This window comes from Dasypus novemcinctus, chromosome 5 (genome assembly GCF_030445035.2).
Source record: "Dasypus novemcinctus isolate mDasNov1 chromosome 5, mDasNov1.1.hap2, whole genome shotgun sequence".
NCBI classification, from domain to species: Eukaryota; Metazoa; Chordata; class Mammalia; order Cingulata; family Dasypodidae; genus Dasypus; species Dasypus novemcinctus.
Genome location: NC_080677.1, coordinates 106639578 through 106662600, shown reverse-complemented (window position 1 = coordinate 106662600; position 23023 = coordinate 106639578). Strand labels below are relative to the sequence as shown.

At 43.7% G+C, this 23023-nt stretch overlaps 2 protein-coding genes across 3 annotated transcripts in view; one reads left to right on the top strand and one right to left on the bottom strand.

Annotated features, from left to right (window-relative positions):
• Nucleotides 1-17839, top strand: part of LRRC4 (leucine rich repeat containing 4) — a 38397-nt gene extending 20558 nt beyond the window's left edge. Inside the window, exons 1-2 of one of the 2 annotated variants that reach the window (XR_011648860.1) lie at nucleotides 13301-13386; nucleotides 14601-14684. Coding sequence is in view for 1 of the 2 variants with exons in the window: in XM_023592632.3 (XP_023448400.1) it covers nucleotides 14601-14656 (56 nt within the window). In the remaining variant the exon portion in view is untranslated. Of the gene's footprint in view, nucleotides 1-13300; nucleotides 13387-14600 lie in introns of those variants that run through there. The other variant, XM_023592632.3, reaches the window with a different exon arrangement.
• SND1 (staphylococcal nuclease and tudor domain containing 1) overlaps nucleotides 1-23023 on the bottom strand; it is a 450188-nt gene that overhangs the window by 79426 nt on the left and 347739 nt on the right. Inside the window, exon 16 of the mRNA XM_058297330.2 lies at nucleotides 19642-19751. Within this exon, the coding sequence (XP_058153313.1) occupies nucleotides 19642-19751 (110 nt within the window). The remainder of the gene's footprint in view (nucleotides 1-19641; nucleotides 19752-23023) is intronic.

Genomic DNA, 23023 nt, shown 5'->3' with positions numbered 1-23023 from the left:
TGTATTATTTAATAAATATATCACACCTGCACCAACACATCCCCACAAGAATAATGTTTTTTTTTTTTTAATTTTCAATTCAAGCTCAGGATCCCCTGAAATCTGCTTAAGAACCCCTGCTTTAGAACCACTGCCCTGACCAATCCAGGATCCTGGTCTGTAATGAGCTCCATGGATGTCCTCTAGCTCCTGAATATTCATAGTACATAGTAAAAAAAAAAAAGCCATGGAAAACGTGACAAGTCACATAACAGGGTGAAGGGAAGGAAAAGGAAAGCATTAAGAAGTCAGGAGGGAAGCGGACTTGGCCCAGTGGATAGGGCATCCGCCTACCACATGGGAGGTCTGTGGTTCAATCCCCAGGCATCCTTGACTCGTGTGGAGCTGGTCCATGCGCAGTGCTGATGTGTGCAAGGAGTGCCCTGCCATGCAGGGGGGTCCTGGCGTAGGGCAGCCCCACGTGCGAGGAGTGCGCCCCGTAAGAAGAGCCGCCCAGCACAAAATGAAGTGCAGCCTGCCCAAGAATGGCACCACACACACGGAGAGGTGACACAACAAAATGATGTAACAAAAAGAAACACAGATTCCCAGTGCTGCTGATAAGGATAGAAGCGGTCACAGAAGAACACACAGTGAATGGACACAGAGAGCAGACAACTGGGGCGGGGGGGGGGGGGGGGGGGGGGGGAAGGGGAGAGAAATAAAAAAAAAAAAAAGGAAGTCAGGAAGTCACAGAGCAGAATCCTTTGTATGCTGCGAGGCTGCCTGAGCCTCAGGAGTCAAGGCCCACTACTCAATCCACCTGATCCATCAAGGGTCTGAGAGTCCTGGAAGAAAGGTAGTTCTAAGCTGCCTAGGCTGCTCGCAAGGCCCTCAGCACCTCCATACCAGGCCAGTCCCTGTTATTCTTCCTCTCTGTTTCTAACTCTTCTTCATTCTGTTACACTTGTCTTTCTGGTGTAATATTTGGGCAAACTCACCTCACCTGTTGTCAGAGAGGACTAATTACAAAGGCCTGTAGTGAGGGGTGTGCCAAAACTTCTTGGGTGCTGGCACTGGGGTATAGGGACCAGTCTTCAATTTTACTTATTTATTTCATTTGAAAAAAATAACTAAACAAAACATCCTCCAAGAAGATGAGACTGTATCACTGCAGCTAAAAATACCTCTACTGAGGGCGTCCTGCTCACCAGCTCCTCAATTAGAGATGCTACAGGGCCCTTTGTGAGCTGTGCAGTGTTGGCAGCTCCCCAGGGGCTCTGGGCGGCTAGGGACAATCCCTGGAGCAGTGACTAGTGACTGCTGGGTGGAGAAGGGTTAGCGAATAACCACGATCCAGTATGGAGAGCTGCATACTTCAAGTACTCTCCAAACCCTTTTGCTTTATGGACCAAACCTACCCAAGCCAAGAAACCTCCTGGCTTTCTTCTGAAAGAGGCCAAAATGCCATCTCTGAGGGTGACTCAGAAGTAATCAGGGAGAGTTCTTGACTTCCCTGAGGGTTACAGGAAAACAATTATAACTACAGGAAGTAATGCCATCCAGTCTGGCTCAGGATTTGTCTGTGGTGCTGGTCAACAATTTCCAGGTTTGGGTCACTGCTAACTAGACACAAGGGAAGCCTCTTGGTGGCCTCAGGAAAGAGCTGTTTTTAAATATAGATTTGACATATGAAGGGTAGTATTGGACTTAATTGCAATAAGGAGCTCTTTCTCTGAATCTGTTTTCTATGTCCTCTCACTACCTAGAGGTCATTTAGTCTAACACATTTATCTTTATTGGTGAAGATGGAACAACAGGGAAGTTAAAGATTTTGTCAAGGTCATGGAAGAGGCAGGACTTAAACATGAGATTTCTGATTGCAAGCGTAGTGCTTTGTTCCACTATATTATGTCACTTCATTGAAGGGATTCATTACATGCATTCAACAAGTGTTGAAAGAGCTATGGGAAAACATATTTTTCAACTCAGGTGCCACTAGGATCAAAGAATATCAGGTGAGTGTTCTCCGGATGACCTGGGAATTGTGCAATCCTTGCAGGTTCTGGGGAACTCAAGAGTTAGACTCAGCAACTAAATCAGATGTTCAGTGGGAACAATGACAGCTCCGCAGATCTGTGATTGTTAGCCTGAGGTCCAAAAAAAACCAGTCCCTTCTTTTCTGCCTGGGAGAGTGGGAAACACCTGGTATTAGCTTGACCAGAGCTATCGGGAGAAAGGGGGCAAGGATAAAGCCAAGGCTGTCTGCTTTGATTCAGGCATTGATCCTTTTCCTTATTTCTTGGCATTGTGTGGGACTTCCATGAAAGAATTTGGAAACTTAAGTGAAGAGCATGCAGGGTATTGGTCAAAGAGAATGTACTGAGAAAAAAAAAGTCAGAGGTAGGGGGAAGGTGCATATTTGTTCAGGAAGAAGACTGCAAGGCAAATCTAACATTTCCTGAGTGCTGGGACTGTCTAGAATCCTAAGTTGTCCAATAATGGTAGACATGTGACTATTTAAATTAAAATTAATTAAATTATATTACAAACTGTTTCTCAGTTGCACTAGCCACATTTCAAGTGCTCAATATTCACATATAGGTAGTGGCTACTATATTGGACAGTGCGGATAAAGAAAATTCCCATCACCACATAAAGTTCTATGGACAGCATTGATAGACTGTCTGGGTTGTCTTCTTCATGTCTATTTGCTGACTACAATGGCAATTTCTGAGACCTCTCTGAGGAAGAACTGAATTTGTGGGACAGAAGGTGCTGTTATTCGCTCTCCAGCAAATGCACTAAACCTGAAGCTCAGAGCAGCTAAGAGGAACTAGGAACCTGGATCTATCAGGGCCCCAGGTTTACTCCAGGTCCTAATCCTTTTTCCCAGGGCCTTGTCTGTATGTTCACAGTCACTCTGACCTTTGCATATTTTATTCAGTTTCTATTTTACACTGTTTTAATTGATGTTTAATATAGCTTAACTCTGCATGGTGTTCCAAGCCCCTCACCAGGGGGCCGCTCACAAGCAGAAGCACAATTAGTAGCAGTCCCCAGAAAATTATGCCCTGTATCAAAGTTGTCATTGCACCATATAAATGCTTATTATTACTATTGAATTCTCCAGCCCTGACACCTCCCTATGTTTACTAGGTAGCAGATAAACCTCTATGTTTGTGCCTTCCCTACTCTACCACACCATCAAGACTAATTATAGCCCATGTGTATGTTTAGCTCCATTTAGCTGTGCTTTGGAAAAGGGGGAAAAAATCAGAGTTAATAAAATTAAACTGCTGGCAAATGTGATTTGTTCCTCCCCCACTTGACAACCCCTTAAAAGACATACAGACGTCACTGCTAACAAGATGGGTAACCAGCCTCAGTTACAGAGTGGGAGAGACTGAGCAGTAAGCTCAGACCCTGACAATATGGCATGGCTTTCAGGTCTTCCTCCCGTGAAAGCAGAGGGCAGCCCTCAGAGCCTGGGATGCTGGGGGCAAGGTATGGCTCTGGGTCAATTCCACCAGAACAGAGTATTCAGCTAGATTCCTGCTAGGGAGTTTAAGGGCAATCCCAGTTAGGAAACCTCACCTCTTCCCAACTCCCTCAGTTAACAAAACAAAACAACAATGTGACCCTTCTGTCCTCCCCAGCCTCTAAAAAAGAAAAAAAAGAAAAAGAAAAAACCCCCCACCAAACCCCTCTCAACTCATAACAGCTTTGCACTCATTGGTTGTTCCCTTTAGGTTCTTCTGAAAACTTAAATTTTGGCATGAAAAGTCAGGAGATTTTCTCCTAGGCATATGAGGAAAAGCAATTGAAAATTTCAGATTTGCCAGACACCTGTACCCTTCCCACTTTGACATGCCCTCTCATCCTGTCATTTTTGCACCCGTCTAGGGAGTGTTTCCTTCACAGAATGCTTAGGCCCCAGAAGAACCCTTCCTCTGATTTAGACTCCTGTCCTTTTCCCACTAAAACAATACAATTTAGAGAATTCACTTGTTTACCTCTTCCGTCTGTCTGTCACACCTACTCCCTTTTATATGCCACTGTCATCGTCTCAGATTATTACTTGTGCTTCACATGGGTGAGTAGGTGAGGGTAGCTGTGATCTGGGGGGCACTGTTGGGGTAAAGGTTAAGACCAAGACAATGGGAATGTGGAGACATGAAGACTAGCTCTTCCATGAATTTACTATGTGAATATACCCACCCGATTAACTTCCTCATGCTTCAGTTTTCTCAAGCTGTGAAATGTTTGGACTATTTGGAATATATATATATAACCTCTAGAGCCCTGATAGCTCTAATTCAGTATCATGAAGGCTGTATGCTCAAGTCCTTGGAAACTGAATGGGTCGTGCTTAATTCTATTTATAATCAGCTTTTTATTTTTGCACTCAATGCTCTATGGAGAAATGTAGATTTCTATTCTAAATTCTTCTAGCTGACAAAGGAAAAGCTCTATTTTAGGTTTGTTTGACAGGAAAATGTTTTTAACTGGACTGTTTCCTATATTATATTTGCTTTGCCTTCTTCGATCTTCATCTATAAGAAGTTTCTAAAAAACCAGAAGTGCCTTCTGTACTCAGGCATACCAGGGATGAGGCTGCCTTGGCTGAAGGAAGAAGATGGTGCTGATCTCAGGCCCCAGTGGAGCAGGACTATTTGCCATCTGCTGCACTAGTTGCCTTGTCTCCAAATCAGGCCCAGTCTGTCGTTTGCTGCAAATATTAGGAGCTGAGCCACTAGCACTTCCCACCCATGGCAAGCCTTGAACCCTTTGTATTCTGACTGCCAAGATGATCTGAAAGCAGGAGGCCACTTTCCAGCTTAGGAGAAAAACATGTACATTAAAGGGAAATAGATTCTCCATATCCCTCCCTTACCTCATCGGCAGCCGTTTTTAAAAAGCTTTAGACTGAAAAGTAGAAAGAATGGTCTGACAAAGCTGAGGGAGGTGATGGAATTGTCAGAGCCCTCCTCAGCCACACCTATGCAGGCCAGAACGATTTATTAATGATCCATGGGAAAAGAACAACCGTCCTGCTGGCAGCTTCACATGTAATTAACCAGCCTCACAGAGAGCTGGCTGCCTTCTTCAGGTCTGCCATCCGCAGACTGCAGAGCTACCTGACATAGCAACACTGGGTTACTAGTGAAATCTCCCTGTTGGGAGAGGGACATCCAAAATAGTGACCACAACCTACAAGGCACTAAAGAAACATGGGCCAAGATGGCAAGGCCTGCCTGGAGAAACCCGGCTGTGTACTTGGGGTGACACGGAACACTGCGACCTCCCTCACGTTCTGGGAACCATAACTCCCATTGGTCACCATTAGCTGCCCATTCAGGTAAGTGGCTCCTTCTGCTGGGTGGTAGAAATCTGGGTAGTCCTCCAGATATTGCCTCCTCAGCCAAAACTCTTCACAGGCAGGAATTTCTGGGGATTGACTCATCTACAGTAAAGGCAACAAACTTCAGCACTGATGGAGGGGCTGAGAGGGTTTAACCACCCTGCTGGGCATGATGGAGAACAGCTGATTTTGTGTAAGTATGTGCACTGAAGAGCCAACAAAGTTCAAACACAACATATTATAGAGAAGAAGCAGTTGGGTTAACCAAGCTTTGGCTTTGCAGTCAGTGCTAATATCCCTTCTAAGAGCCCTGGGTTCAAGAATCCCTGGGCTTCCCACCAGGTGAGTGAAGTAATAAGGATGTGTCAGTCAAGAAGGTAGAGACAGATGGAGAGAGAAATGTTCCGGGGAAAAGGTTTAGAAAAAGAGATGCAGAGTTTTAAAAAATGAGCTCTTCATTGTATGGAAGTTGAAGTGTCATAGGGGGATGCATGGGTTCTCATCACCTTTCCCACTGAGGGAGAAAGCAATATGCACACGCCTGTACCATGCTTGGAGAAAGAAGTTGACAAGAAACTCTCTCCATTCTTCATCCCCTGGTAGATACAGGGGCCTCTAAGCACGAGAGCCTTTCCTTTCCCCTCCATTCAGGCCCAACCCTGGGAACCTGAAATTCCCCCAGGGTAAGCCAGAGCTACTAACTGAAGACTCAGGGAGGGAATGACAAATCTTTGCACCTTCAGAAAAATGATACCAGTTCACAAGGGTCCTGGACTTTTCATTCACTATACAAAATTTACATTCTGTGGAAAAATAGATATTAAAGGAAAGCTGTGCCCTTTTAGAAAAGCAGGGGTGAGGGAAGTGCTATGTTGCCTCTTCTTGATAGTACAGCACATGAGACCAACCCCTCAAAGCCAGAGTCAAAGAATAGGTTCTTACTCATTACCTGCAGACTCCTTGCTCACCCGGTGTTGATTATAGGAGTGAAACAGTGATTCTCTCATACCTATTAAACCAGCCTGGAAATAGGAGTAATTCCAATTGCAGAGTAGCAACATAATAGACAGAGGGAGAGGTCATTGGTGGCTTGGTAGGCAATGGATATCTCATGATAAATGAATTGGTATTGCCTGCCATTTTTCCTTGCCATCACGTTAATCAATAAGGGAAAAGGTGAATTGCTTTTGATCCCTTCAACACCTCTCAACAATACTGTACAAATTACAGAAACACAAGGAGGGTGAAACAATGAAAGAGGAAGGGCAGATGAAAGAAATTCTGGGCAGTGTGAAGATGCTGCATTTCCCTGGAGTTTCTCTCCCAGTCATGGGGTGTTAGGCAAGTGTGGGTGCAAGGTGGAGGTGTCATGAAGGGCCCTTTCTCATGCCTTGAAGGGCTGGCCACGGAGAGCAGCCTATGTGCCTCCCACTGCACCACACTGGGGCAACAGGGCATGTGAGAGTATGTGGCTTCTCTTAATGGAAGGCTAGAAGCCTGTATTGCAAGGCCTCATGAATTTTTTTTTTTTTAATTAGAGAAGCTGGGAGTTTATAAAACAATTGTGCATAAAATACAGGATTCCTGTGCACCACCCTACCACCACCACCTTGCATTGGTTATGAAATTTTGAAGTTGCCAAACTTCAGGGTATTGGGCTGGGCTATCTCAACAACTGACTATGCTTTCTAGATGAGAAAGCAAGAATCAGAAGCTTCAAGGCCAATCTCTAGGTACCACCTAATACTTTCTGGGTTAAATGCAAAGAAAAGTTGGATAGACAGCAGACAGAGTGAAACTATTTTGCTTCATACTTGATATAACAAAGGTCATGGCTTCTAGGCTCAAGCCTGTCCTTTGAAGCACAATGGGCTGAAGAGACATGACACAAAGATCAGAGACCTGAGTGATACAGGTCTGATCTTAATCCTGGGGGAAACAGAATAATAACCACACTCAGACAAGTAAGATGACAAACGGTATTTGGAACTATGGTCTTACCCAGAGAACCAGAAAACAATATTATGATAGACGGGCATAGCAGTTCTTTCCTTCAGGAAGACATGACAACAGTCTGATTTTTGGCTTCAATTCAGGACTTAGCGTAACCAGTTAGCTATAAGGAAGTATAAGAGAACCCCGTAAATCTTCTGGGACAGATTGCTTAGGATATGCTGCTTATCAGAAACCAAAGCCAATACCCTGCTTAGATCAAGAAAAAGGCAGACAGATTTTATGGCAGAGACAAAAGGAATATCAGCCAAACTTTAGCTGGCTGGGATAAAGAATGATCAGATCTCAGGGTTTAAGACCAGTAAGTTTTATTCCCTCAATTGGGCCTAATTAATTCAAGTCTGGTGAGAGAACAAACTGTCTGACCTAAGGTCCCTCTCCAGGCCCACAGTGCCCTCAGCTAGCGTGTAGTTATCAGTCATCTGGTGCTTAGCAACCCTTCTCTACTTAAGTGGGAATAACTGGGGTCTCTAAGGAATCCCATCACCAAGCTTAAGTGTCCACTAAACTCCACCAAACCTAGAGCTTTTTCTAGACAAATCTTTCAGTATTCTCAAGGCAGAACAGAGCTTAGTATTCCATTTTGCAGATGGTGAAATAAGGCAGGTGGTAACAGAATCAAATATGATACAGAATCTAACCCTAAAAACCCATTTATGAAAACAGTGAGAGCCCTTTGGGATGCTCCTGGAACTCCTGCTTAAATGTTTCTTCAGAGACAATGACTCAGTATATAATTGTATTATTCTGAAATCAGTGACAACACAATTTGCCATTCTCCCCACCTTCCTCCCACAAATACCTGAAGGGCCAAAACATAAAGCAAAATAAAATGCAAGTTACAAAGCTGCTGATGTGTTTAGAGTGGAAGTGCTGAGATTAGAAGGAGGAAGTGGTTAAGTGCACCCTGGGCATTTGGAAATGGCCACGTCTGCAGCCCTGTAAGCTGAAGAAGGACGAGTTCTGGCTGTCTCTGCTAGGCAGACCGAGACAGGCCCTATACGTGGGAGGTAGGAACCATGGCTGTGCGAGGGGATGGCAGTAAGGAACAACTATTTAGCAAACACCAGTACCCTTCTACATGGAATCTTCCAATTCCAAAAGGGACCCTATTCTAAAATTACCAAGTGGCAGGTAGCCAGGCCAAAAATCCATATCCAATCAGTGGTAATGGACAATTTGTTGCATTTCTTCATATAAAGCTGCAGCACTGCCATAAAAATCCTGGGTCAGTAGTTTTAGATTTATTTAATTGGAGAGGTAACAGCACTCCAGCACTGAATGAGCACTGTAGAGGCTTTTGCAGAGAAGTGGCCCATGCAGGTAGAGGTTGGAGGAACCTGCTGTTCTTAATCGCATGATCTTCCATCTCAAGTTGTACATCCAGTGCCATTTCTGGTGACCATTAAATAGAATTCCATTGTATCAAGAGAAGGGAAAGGAAGAAGAGGAGGGAGGCATAATTATGCTAATCTGAGAAGAAAAATGTCATAAGGAAGCTGTTTCTAGTTCAACTTTTCATTCCTGGCAAAAAGGATAGTTCTTGTTCCTGGTGTAGTGACTATCACAAAGGATTGTTGGGGTTCTTTCCTGTCCCTTTCAATCCTGGTTAATGACTAGATCTTTCTTTAAACTCTTCCAATTCTCCAACTTAAGTCAGACCAAGGACAAACCTGTGGCAAGCTTGGACATATGGGGGCAAAAAAGAGCACTGTTACTTTATCAGATGAGAAGGAAGGACTAGGCAGTCAGGATTTAGATAAGACATCCCTATCTCCCTCACTTTCCTGTCACATGCACTGGGAAATAGCAAAGTCAGAGGCCCTGTGTATAAAGAGAGAAAGCACACAGAGCCCTTGCTGTTGGCAGATCATCTTTCCATGGACCCCCATGGCAGCTGAAGTATAAGCATGCAAAGATACTCAAGCCATTATTTCACAGGACTCTATGAGGTATCTGTGGAGTCCTGGTCTTCCCCCTCTTGGTGATGGGTGGGTTTACCTGTCCACAGTCAAGCCTAGAAAAGCTCCTTGCATAGTTCAGGACTGTGACATTACCTCCAGACCTGCTTTTCCACTGAATGTGATACTACCTGGAAAGAAATGGTTGTGATGTGTAGAGGGCTGCATAGAGGCAGAGGCTGAGGGACCTTGTCTTTCAATAGGTAGAAAAGAGATAGGCTAATCATCAATGGTACTTAATCAAATGCTCTTTTGAGAATTTAGAGAGCAAGGATGGTAAATAGGTTTCAATACAAGTGCCACACCTATTCAACTGTTAATTTCTGGAAACCGTGGTTTGAGATTTTGAGCCCCAATCTAAAGCTATGACTGACTGGCAATGTTGTGCAACAAGTGCAACACTGGAGGGGGAGTAGCACCTATGTATCTGCCATCACTGGCTTAAAAAAAAAGGTTTGGGAACAAAGAGCACTGTAGAGGACTGTGAATTGTTCTTTGTTGATTCCAAAATGAGTGCTGCTCACAACATACATCCCCCTACGTAGCCTACCTCCTTACTCTGGGTATAGTGTTTTATCCATACCGAAATTCTAATCCTAGATTTTAGTTAAACCCTGAGAGAATAATAAAATTAATGATATAAGCTATAGTTTGCTGAGTGTTTAATATCTGCCAGGTTATCTGTTAGGCACTTTACATATATACATTACCTTCATACTAACCCTCTAGAGGAGGTGCTCTCTTTATATAAGTGAGGCAATTGAGGTTTTATTTAGCAGGACTGCTGCGCTGCACAAAACTAGAGACACCATTCACAGTGAATTCTATTCTGCACTTAGACTGCCCTGGGTTTAGAGAAGTTAAGGAACTTGTCTAAGGTCACACAGTAAATGGTGAAGCTGGAATGAGAACCTGCATCTGGCTCTTCAGATGTTACTAATAGAGTTTGTGTTAAGTGATTAGGAAGGAAAAGATAACCTTAAAACGTTGTGGAGATGGTCCCTCAGGTCTGAAGGAGGTCTTCTTTACCATGGAAAGTAATACGATCTGCTTGTCAGCAGATATTAATAAAAAGGAAATAGACTCTAATAAGGAATCTTACCTGATAAGAATGAGCTTATCCTGCCTGAATATATGATACTTCTGGTTCAGGCCAGTTAGGGTATCTATGCTGTTAATTCTCAAGCTTGCTCGTAATCTTATTTCACACACCACAGCATTTCATAAGAGACTATTGGTCACTTTCATTTTCCAATTCCATTTAAGTTCAGCTGACCAGAAACTGTCACGGGTGGAGCAGCAAGTGGGAAGTTCATCAATAAAACCAGGTTTGGAAGACAGAGATTCTCCCCGTCAAGTCCTTGGCATCAGACACGAGGAGTGGGCACGCCAGCAGCAAGAGGAGGGCAGAGTTAAGGTCAGCTCACCCAACCTGAACAGTCACTCCTGTGTCCTTGGGGGAGTCACAAGTGAAGCACCAGGAGAATGTTATTATTATTTGGAGATCAAATGCAATCTACAAACTGCTTACTCTTCGCTGGCAGCTCAGGTCGCCCTGTTATTGTAGATTAAGAGCTGTGTTCTAAGAACATATCAGCTGTGTTCTAAGAACATATCAGCTGAATTATGCAATCCCAAGGGGGAAGTTATGAACATCAGACAGTGGGCTTGAATGGGAATAATGAGGGCAAACAAAGCAGGGAGGAAGAAGGCATGAAAGTTCATACTCAAGTCTACATTGAGTTGGCCAATATATCGGGTTCTGTGTAAAGATCTCCTAGAAACAGACACTGAGCAGGTCTGAAGGAGGCCTTCTCTACCATGGAAAGTAATACGATCTGCTTGTCAGCAGATATTAATAAAAAGGAAGTAGACAAACTATAATAAGGAATCTCACCTGAAAAACAGAAATTCCAAGCTGCTCTTCTTGGTACCTTGTTATTTGTATTACGAATATTAGCTTTCATTATTTTTAGAGAACTCTCACCAAAGCTCAAGAAAAGCAGTGATTATTCAGGATGATTAAAGAGAACTAGGAGTTGCTACTAGGGGGAATGAAAATAAATGACACCCAGCTCTTCTAGAACAAACCTCACCTGTAAGGGCATCCAACAGTCTTTCTCTCCTGTTAACATAACTCTCTTTGCTCTGGGTCAAAGATACTACACGGTTACAAGGGAGGTAAACCAGGAGGCTGAATTTGCCTGGCACTAGCTGTTTTCCATAGGGACAGACAGGGTCATAAAGAACATCATTTCATGTCAGGTAGGTAGACAGTATTAAATACCATGGGTACCAGGGGTTTCTGTTCAGCAAGACTCTGTTTGGAGGATTTTCCATGTGTTTGTATTTGTAATGATAATCTTGGACTGAAACAGTAAATGTATTTTCCAATGGCAATCAGTGACCACTAACTACATCCCACAGGCCTCAATTTAGATGAGATTCAAAATAAGTAATGTTGACCATTCTGTAGAAAGATGCAAGAGGAAATCATGTTTGAATCTTCCATATCTTTACTCTGGAACTGATCTGGGTCAGAAGTAAAGATGGAGAGGAAAAATAAGTGCCAGGGAGTGCCTTGGCATTGCCAAGGCTTCTACTTGGGGGAAGAAATGTAAATTGTTAGGGTCAAGGACTATACCTCATACATTCTTTAACTGGTAGGAACAATAGTAAGAAAATCAAATTGACCTGGTAGAGAAAACATAAAAGTCTTTCAAGGAAGTTTTACAATAATAGGGACCAGTTTCCCAAGGGAAGGGAGGGGATACTTCTGCTGAAAAGGATTTTCTTTCCTGGGGTAAAATTAACATCCTTGACACCTTCCTTCCATCTTACATGTTCCAAGGAGGCCAAATCTGTTGCAGTCCTAAATCTTGCCTTCTTCTAATCTCAACAGCTAGCCTGGGATGTGAATACTCTGTGCCTCTGGAAGGCAGTGAGGTCTATCAAACCTAGACCAATCAGCCTGTATGACATAATTACAGGTAATAGGATCTTGGCCAAGTCAATGAAAAATTAGGCCCAGCAGCTATTTCAGAAGAATGGATGGAATTCTACGCTTGACTAGCTATGCAAGTTAGGAAAGAATAGGGAAACAGACAACAGCCTAGCTGAGCCAGCAGCTTTGCTGAGAGGAATCCCACTGGAGCCAGCACATGGTTGGCACCCATCAGCACATGCTGCTGACCTTGCTCAGGGAAAGCCACTGATAAATGGAGACCAAGCTACCTCAGGAGTTGAAAAGCTGAGCAGGGAGAAGCCAAGAGAAAGGCGAAAAGGGGGGGGGGATGATGTCCTCCATTCTTTATTTTTACCTCACCTCTTCTCATTATATGATTTTCTTTTAGGAGCTGGAATGTGATTTGAGGGCCCTCTACCCTCTTTCCATGTCTTTTAGAGGAGCCCTAACAATGAAGGGACTATAAGTGGACAAGAAACAGTCTGCAGTCACATGGTGCTTATAACCCATCTCCAAACAGGAATTTGTTGTCTTGAAACTTCAAAATGAACTCTTCATCTCATTTAATGGCCTGATCCAAGGAAGTACAGAGTATGGGTAACATAGCCAGGGAGGGAACGAAATGAATAGCCTATATTAGGAGACTGGACGAAGGGACATGAATGTTTTTTATTTGAACACTGAAATTATTTAAAAACATTTGCACATTGCTAGATCATTACCTCTACGTAACCTGGTTGGACAGAGAGGGAGACCCAGAAAGTCAGGGTTACAGAGCTCAGGCAGGTACTGGTTCTGGACTTCTTCAATTAGAATTTCTTGCATCAGCCTCAGTACTTCAAACCCTCCTCCATCCCGTGCAAACAGTGAGCTTAAGAGAGCTTTCCCAAAAAACTCTAAGGGCAATAAGAAAGCAGGCCTTTCTTCTAATTCTCTAGAATTAGGTAATGGGGAATTAATTAGTTGATTAATAAATATATATTATCTCTTATATACTAGGAACTGGGTATACAAAGATAAAAACATGGTTACTGTCCTCGGAGGAGCTTACAATCTAGTGGGGAGAAAACAACATGAACAGACTGATGTCTTCAATACAGTTGGTGAATGTATGCTAGATACGTGCACAGGGTGCTATGTGTGCCAAAGCAAGGGTGTTTTTCCAAGCCTGGGAGAGCAAGGCTGGAAAAGAGGCAGATCTAAACAACAGGTGAGAATAGGCCATGTAAGGAAGGGGGATGACTGATATACTGGGTAGAGAACATAAACTGACCTAAGGGATGAGAAAGATGAAAGGAAACAGTATAAATGGAGAACTGCAAGCCTCAGAGGCCAGTTCTGAAGAAGTACAAATTTCAAGGTGAGAAGTAATGACAGAGGAGGAAGGAGAGGTCATCAAGAATATAGGTAAACCCAAGAGATTAGAGTTTATCCTAGTGGCAAATTAGGTAATAGAGAAAACATTATACAAAAGGGAAGACCCACAAAGGCCAAACAGCAGATGGAGCAGGAATCAGGCAGTCAAAAGATATAAGAACTATGACAAGAGCAAAGTAAACTTTTAGGAGCCGCATGACCATACCAAATCCCTCAGACCTCTCTGTAAGTCCTGAGCACATCCCAAAAAGAATCAGAATCAGAATCAAAGATTCCTTACAGAAGATGAACTACTGTCAGTCAACACACTGGCCCTTCAGGGATGTCCTTTGCAAATTAACTAATTCCAGATACTTTAGGGTTGAGAAACGATAAAGTATGACTGAAAGAATGAATACCTTGTAGCAAAATTGGCAAAACTTGAGCGTGAAAGCACCAAATTTAGAATGCAGACATCTGAGTTTTAATATGTGACCTGTAACTAGCTCTGTGAACAGAATTACTATGCATCACATTTCCCTGAATTGTAAAACTAGGATAATATTTTTCTTATCAGTTTTGCTGTGACATTAAAATGAAATATCAAAATGAAAGTTCTTTTAAACTAGGAATTGATATGTAAAAGTAAAGTTTGACCAGTATTAAGACAGGAGTTCTTTACCTGAGTCCCCTTCAAAGGAAATAGCCTCAAACTAAAAAGTTGTTTGAACTTAGAGAATGTGTGTGAGAGAAAGGGGTTATGATCTTATTAGTGGCTCAGCAAGGGCTACTAAGGGATATGGCAATCATGAAGAGCCAGGGAACAGTGTTTCACTGGATTCACCCATAACAGGTGTCCTTTACCTGCTGGATTTCCCCCTGTGGCTGGAGCTAGCCTCTTTTTTTTTTTTTTTTTTTTTTTGATCCAGAGATATAACTTTGCTACTGTTCCTCCTCCTAGGTGACTCCTTGACAGACAATGGACCTGCACAGACAGAAGGGAACAAGAAGGGCTGAGAGATCAGCTACCACCCAATGCTTGTGGGGAATTGTGGGGAACTGACAGAAGGGCTGGGAGGAACACAGGTTTAGATCATTATTAGATGGCTTAGACCATCGTTTCCAAACAGGATGAAGCCTACTTGGTGCTAAAATGGACAGTCATTCTCCCTTTATGCTATGTTTTCTTTTCCAGCCATCCACCCCTCCATAAACACACACCAATATTCCCTGCTGGGTTCACATTCCCCTAAAACATAAAACATGTTTCCTTCAAACAACAACAGTTACTTGTAATACTTTTATGTATTGTTGTTTTTAGAAAGCAGGGGGTGGTGGGAGGAAGAGAGAATCCAGGACTGAGTCCTGGCCACTGCGGCCTGCAGAATGAGCTCCCCAGGGGAACATCCTCCCTTTTGATGCCATCAGGAAGAAGGGAAATAGGTCAGGGCAGCAGTCTAGGTTCTCAGCTGGGGCTATCCAGCATGAGGACATCATTTTCCATGCAGCAGCAAAGGGCAGCTTCTGAGGTTTCAGAGGACAAAGGGGTCATTGAGAAATGACCTTGGAAATGATCACCATGCCCCTGTCTACCCTCCCCATCACCAGGGAATTGTACTTCTTACAGTCTGGAACTGTGAAGAGGGTTCAACGGAGGCAATGATAAATTTAAGAAGACATGAAGAGATCCCAAATGTCTATTTTATTTACTGCAAGGGAGAGAATGGCTTGGGATTGTTAGATCAGTGTTTTAGATTGGAATACCAAGGCAAGAAAGAGTATCACTTACCCAAGACCACATGTTAATTGGAGTGTGAAAACCTAAGAGTTTTCACTTTTACGCTGGTTATCTACCCATTAGCTACTGCTGTCTCTTATCACAGTTCTGGGAGGATACTAACAACAGGCACAACTCCCCATCTGGGAAATTACACCAGATCTTCCTGTCCTTGGCAGCATGGCAGGGAACTGCCTGAAAGAGGCAGCCCTATGTAGGGGGGTGAGGAAGGGGAGGGAGGGTGTCACCAAGCACATAGTATCCAATGGGACACAGCATTCGAAGCTCACAGTCAGGGTGATAGCAACAGGCATGCTGATCTTGTGTTGTGTGGCCCAGAAACAGCCTCAATGGCAGGGAACATGAGAGCAAACTGTCACTTTCAGGGCTATAACAGGCCTGAGCCTGTTATCTTCTCATTCACTATATCCTATTCAGCAGAGGTCAGCGTATTTTTTTGGTAAAGGGACAGATAGTAAACAATTTAGGCTTTTGGCCACACAGTCTCTGTCGCAACTACTCAACTCTGTTCTTGTAGAGAGAAAGCAGTCATAGACAAAATATTAAAGAATCAGAGTGGTAGTGTTCCAATGAAACCTTATCTACGAAAGTAGGCAGTGGGCCAAATCTGCCCACCACTGCTGCACACCAACTGAGTCAGGCTGGGAAGAAATGTTGAGTTTATTGGCTTTCCTTTGAGTGTTGCCTGGCTGCTTTGGGCTTCAAGGTTAGAAAGTGACTCAGGTAATGACACGGTGTCTAACTTACTGTTCTTCTTGCTCTGGCGCTGGCAGCACCACAGAATGCCCAGATCACTGAAATGGAACAGGCCTCCCAGCCTCCCAACTTGGGGAGAGGAACGAAGGCCAATAGGAGCTGAGAAGCACCACATAGAAAGATGGAAAAAAAGAAGAAATCCCTAAGCAATGGGAGGTGGCAGGACAGATGCTTGAGAAAATGGAGCTGAGTGATGGCTAGAAATGCTGGTATTTCAATGTTGACTAGGATCATTGTAAAACAAATTTAAGGAAAGCAAGGCTCCTCAGTCTCAAGATAATGGTGACCAGCCTTCCATGCTAAACCTAGCCACTGAAAATGTTGAGAAAAGACTTATCTCACACTGTGCAGGCTCCATGAGGCCACGGGATGGAAAGAATAAAATTCCTGTCTTCACTCAAAAGAGAGAAAGAGCCAGGCAGGGATTCTTGCACTGGCTGCCCAAAGCCAAGACAACCCGCCTAATAAACAGTGTCACTTTTCAGCACCAGGTCCCCTGCACGCCAGCTTCCTTTCCTCTCCCTGGCAGGGTACTGACCTAAGGGCACTGTCCATTACACAGTCCCTACCCTACTCCATGTCTTTCTCCTCAAGTAAGTTCGTGCTTTCACTTGTGGGAGTCCAACTTGACTGCTGTGCCTCTGTGGGTGCTCTGAAATCAAACCTGTGAGCTCCTCCTTTCCCGTATGATGAAAGATTTAGAGGAAGGGGGAAAAGCATGCTGGGGTAGAAAAATCCTGGCCAAAATAAAATAATAAAAACAAAATTGAAAACATTTAAAAAGGAGGGGTGGGCAGAACCAAGGACAATCATATCTGGTTATCTGAGCTAAATCTGGTATCAAGAGAACAGGCATAAGGTAGGAAAAAACAGCTGACTGGGGTCATCAAAGCCACTGCTGAGCTCAAGAAGAGTTCCTGAAGTAGAATGCAGTACAACGGAGGCCGCCCTGAAGGTAAGAGCTATATAAGGTAGGAGGCTCTGGAGCCACATGCAGGCAATCCATGCTTCCTTCCAAGCATGGCAGAGACGTCTGCCGCAGGCTTTTCTCCTTTTCTAGATCCTTGTGGGGTGGGAGGAGGGGGGCAAAGAGATATGATCTCCAGGACAACTTACAGAAGAAAAATTAAGGGACTATGCAAGGTAAAATATAACATCAATATAATGAAATGAAATCTCTCTTCATTCCTACACTTTTCAGAAAACAGTTTTGATGTTATTATAGGAAAGGAAATGCCCAGGAGAGTAGGCTACAATTGGTTCCTTTAGTAAAAATCCTGTATTGTATTTAGTTTAGGCCATACTCTTCTTTCTTCTGGACAAAGTCCTTTCAAAACATCCAGCCCACGAAACTGTGTAAGTAGCTAACAAAATACAGAAAGATTCTTCAGTGAAAGGCCCCCAACTTAAGGGTTATGAAAGATTGGGCCTCTACAAACAATGGTAAATACCAACTTTTGATCAGACTATGGCTCTGCACACTTGTTCACATGCCAGGGACATCAAAGAAGATGGGAAAAATTTTTGCTATTTCAACAGTCAAATGTCAACAAACATATGGACACAGGTAAGGTCACAATAACCGAGGCAGAGTAACAGTGCTTTTGGCCACTCGCTCCTCGTAATGGTCAGTATTCTCGTTGACCCTCTGGTACTTTTGGGTATCACCAGCAGGCCTGAAACATGATCGGGAAGAAAAGTGGCTGGGAAAACAAGAGTTGAAAAAGAAAGATATAGAAATTTTAGAAGAAGTAAAACAACAGGAAGATGACTTATGGTGAGAAATGGGAGACAAAACAGAAATTTGATTTAGAGAATAAGTGATAAGAATGCCTTAGGCAGTCCAGTGAGGGATATTTCCTCTCTCTACCATATCCCAACAAACAAATACAATGAATCTCTAGCTTAAAAATAAAATCTGCTGTTGCTTCCTCTGTATTGTCCTTCAGTCATGAACTTGAGTGGAATCACTCTGCCTTCTCCGACAGTGCCACTCTGCAGATCATTATCGAAGGACCACAGAGACAGAGGGAAATTCTACAACATTTGCCCCTTACCTAATACTTGGGCTACTTCCAAAATGACAAGTCACCAACGGATGGCTTGAGGCTTGGATTCTTGAAATACTTCTCTAGAAGACGGCTATCTTTGATACAATTTAAAGCTGTATTTGTGTACTTAAAAAATGGAGGTGTGGGGGAGGCTCTGAGTACACCACAAGGATTTCTACTTTTTGATAAAAGCAAAATAGAGGGCAACAGGAAGCTGACGGTATGAATAAGGGTTTGTTAGACCCAGTCTTGTTCTCCTGCCAACCACTGTACCAATGGCCAACAAAGCAGATGCCATACCCAGCAGATACAGTTAATGTTTGGGAACTGGAACCCTTATCTCTTGAACTGAGAATTCAGCATTTGTTTTGCCATACCACTTAACTTTCACAAAATGAGAAGGCAAGTGCTAAGGAAATCTCAAAGGGTGGTAAGTAACAGCAATGAAACTGCTTAGTCATAAGACAAAGTAGTTGTTCTCCCAAGACTAGGGTAGTCCAACACAAACATCTTGGGCTAGTTTGTTCTCCTGTACCTCTCACACCTATTACATTTGCAGGTACTTCAAATCAAACTGAGAGATGCTGAAGCTTAACATCCCAGAGAAGCACACATGTCTGAGCCCAAGAACCTATAAAACACCATGAGAGAATTAATCTCCAGGACCCCATAACCTTGTGCTCAGGGCAAATTATGATATTGAATGAAGGCTAGCGGAACCCTATAGATTTAACTGCAAAAGAAACAAGGGCAAAAGCAGATCCAAACTCCTAGGCCAGTTCAGCACACACCCCAGTGTTCCTTTCTTGGGCTCACCTAGCAGGAGGAATGGCTGGTATGCTCCTGGGAAGAATACAGATCTGTTGACTAAGACTTGAGAAAAATGATCAGGTAGAAGGGCACCAAACCAAGTGAAAGCCTAAATCCTGCCTGCAAGAGCCAACCCAACAGGCAAAACAGAAATACAATTAAATTAAGTCAGAAAACCCGCTACAGAAAATGCAATTACTCAAAGATACAAATAAATGTTCAAAGAAAATTGGCCCCTGACAGGGTTAGTCAAGCTTCTAAATTCAGCTGGAGGCAGGCAGCTCAGGTTAATTCTCAAAGGAGGAGGGCTGCAAAGCTGTAAGCTCTCAGCATTAGGATCCTGGCTAGGCTGGGTTGGTGTTCACTACACACCCCAGGCCACCAGAAGTGAGAAGTGACTTGAGGGGCAGCTGATGCAGGGCTCAAGGAAATAAGATGTAGGCAGATTCAAGAATGGGTCATCAGTATGTAAGGCTGAGCAGTGGAAGAGGTGACCGATTCATCTCTATCATGGCAGAAAAGCACCAGACCAAGTGAGCCCTTTTCTCACTCCTCCCCATACAAGAAGCAACTGGATGATGTCCTACCTCTCGTTGCAGCACCAGTTCCTTGGTAAAAAGTGTTGCTTCCTCACTGAAGGGCTCTCCCTCCTGCATCAAGCCTGGGAGGTTTCGGGCTCCTCTGGGACATTCAATGCCTATGTCAGGAAGAAAGGAGAATTTGTGGTAAAAAGGAGCCCACTAGACTTGCTGTCCAGCAAGAATGGGCCCCTGATACTTCCAACAGGGCACATCTTAAAGCCAAATCCATCATATCTGAGACTGTGGTAGAGGTAGAAGTGGAGGAGGGATTTAGTCCTCCCCAGGTGGAAAAAACCAACACCATCACAGCAACGTCAATGGAGAGGGGCTCCCAGTCACAGCATCTGGTAATTACCAGGAAGATCTGGTAGAAAGGAGCATTCCAAATGAGATGGGCAGGAAACACACACACAGCAAGATTTGTGATGAATCCTCATCTCGTACCTTTTGCTCCTTTCAGTCCATAGTCTCTCTGCTTTAACCATTACTTGCGTAAGTGGCTCTCTCACCTACATCTTACTGATCCCCCCAGCCATTCTGCCTCCTGAGAGGCATTCCAGCTGACTCCTAGACATTTTCTCTTTACTATCTGACTTTCATATCAAATTCAACAGCAAATTCAAAAGTAACCCAGTATCATTTTCTTCAAATAAGCTTCCCACTATATCCTCTGACTTTATTTTAGACAAAAGTACCATTATTATTATTCTTTTCATTCAGAATGAAGGACAGAAAAAATGGAATACTGATGAAGCACTTGGTGCCTGGAGCCAGAGTTACATCCTAACTCTATTACTTATTAGCTTCATGACCCTGGCCAAGTTACTGAGCTATTCAAAGCCTCAGGTTCCCCATCTGTAAAACAGGTATAATAAGATCTACTTCAGGGTGGGGGACTTGGCCCAGTGGTTAGGGTGTCCATCTACCACATGGGAGGTCCACGGTTCAAACCCCGGGCCTCCTTGACCTGTATGGAGCTGGCCCATGTGCAGCGCTGATGCGCGCAAGGAGTGCCCTGACACGCAGGGGTGACCCCGCATAGGGGAGCCCCACGCGCAAGGAGTGTGCCCCGTAAGGAGAGCCGCCTAGCGCGAAAGAAAGTACAGCCTGCCCAGGAATGGTTCCACACACACGGAGAGCTGACACAACAAGATGACGCAACAAAAAGAAACACAGATTCCTGTGCCGCTGACAACACAGAAGCGGACAAAGAAGATGCAGCAAACAGACCCAGAGAACAGACAACCGGGGTGGGGGGGGGAAGGGGAGAGAAATAAATAAAGAAATCTTAAAAAAAAAAAAAGATCTACTTCATATGGTTGTTCGGTGAACTAAGGGAGATTACATATGCGAAATACTTAGTACAGTGCCTGGTACATAGAAAAGTTCAATATATTTAAGCTATTATTTCACTATCAAAACCTCAGGTCATCTTTGACTCCACAACCAGCCTGTGAGGTCCCTGAGGACAGACAGCCCATCCTTCATACTTCTTTGTATCCAAGAATGGTATTTTGTACAGAGGCTCACTAACCAACTTTGGCTACCTTTTCTTTCTTTGATTCTATCATTGATTAGAAATATTTATCACTAACAGCAGTCATCTGTTATCGACCATGAAATATGTCACATGTTGATGTCTAAATAAGACAAGTAATTCACAGAAATTTATACTGTAGCTATAATTACAAGGCAAAATGTTGATGTAGGCTGGAGACATAGGAAAAAGCAAAGATTGAAATATGGGGGAGGATGCATTTATTGCCCATGTCTCTGAATCACTGCTGGATGCTCCCTCTGTTACCCCTTGTTTACAAACAGCCTGAAGTGAAGGTATAAGAGAGAAGACTCTAACAAGAGACAGGATGTGGGGAGGCCAAGGAGCACGGTATCAAGGCTGCTATAAACATCTATTTGCCAGGGAGCTTTTGGAAGAAGGCCTGATGGGACAGAAGGGACATCTCTGATGGATGAAGCTAGGTGGCTGCTCATTGCTCTGGTCACAGCACTGATTCAAGAATAAAGCTCAGAGGAAAGGGAATAGCTTGTGCCTTGGGATTTCAGGCCTATAACCTTGGGTTTTCAGAAGATCAAGAACAGAGCTTTCTCTCTGAGCCTCAAGACCTCACAGATGGAATAAATCACATCAAATATCAAATGAAATGGTAGGTGTTGAGTGCAGCATCAGGAAGAAGGGAGGGGGGGAGAGAGAAAGAGAGAGAGAGAGACACTGTGCAGCATGTAAGCAACCTGAGATGGCAGTAGTGACCATTTTCTCACCCTTGCAAAGACAGGATAGCTGGAGAGCCTACCCAAGTGTCACATGGGGAGGATGCTCACCAGGGCCACCTCACTCCCAGCACTTCAGTGCCAGGCTGCAGAGGAGGAATGGAACTTGTTTTTGTAATAGACAGCAATACACTCAAAGAGCCAAAGAGCCTGAGATTAACTCTAAAGGGAGAGATGGGGCTAGAATAAAGTAGAAGGGAATATAGCCCATGATTTTCACATCAATAGCCAAAAACGCTTTTCATTTTATATCTGCAAACTAAGCAAGAATAGAATTGTCAGAGAGAGAAAAAATAAACAATTTTATTGAACTATCATGCCACATGACCATACATAAAGTGTTGTTGCAGAAGCAAGGATAATTCTAAAGCAAGTATTCAGTTTGTTTCTGACCCGTAGCATCCATTTGGGGGGAAGAGAAGCTCAGCCCTTCCAACCTGGCGAGGGCCTTGGTGCTGCTATGACTTGGGGCTAGAACTGGTACGAGGCTCGGGCAATGTATTGGGTGGCAGAAACTAGGAGTAAAGAATAAACAGTTGAGAAAGAATTTTCACTGAGATGACACAAAAGATCTCTGAGTCTCACTAGTTAAGAAGATGTACCCACATCATCCCTTTGTCACTTTCTTGGTATTGAAATCCTTGCAGCAATCTCTGAATCCTGGAAGACCACCAGGTGATTAAATTGAGAAAAGAAGATGGTTCAGTGGGTCCAGGGAGTGAAGCAAATCAAGCTGAGGTTGAGCCAACCAAAACACCTTTCAGGAGAGGGTCTTCTGGGCATGTGGAAGCCAAACCCTAACCACTTCACATAGACTAAAAGGCAAAGCAGGACCTTTGTGAGGTTGCTTCCCCATGTCCCAGCAACTGAGCTCCAGCTCTTCAAGAGGAAGAACCTGAAATACGCTGCTTCCTTGTCCAAGTGGAAATAAGTAAACATATCTAGGCAGGTAGATAAGAGCAAGGAACAGAAAAGTTGCTTGAGAATAAGAGTGTTATCTATTATTTCACCAACTCCTCCCTTCCCAGTCAAAGCCCATCTCACTGTCATATCTCAGGCTCAGGGGCAATCATGGCTTAGCTGATGCACTTATTAAGCT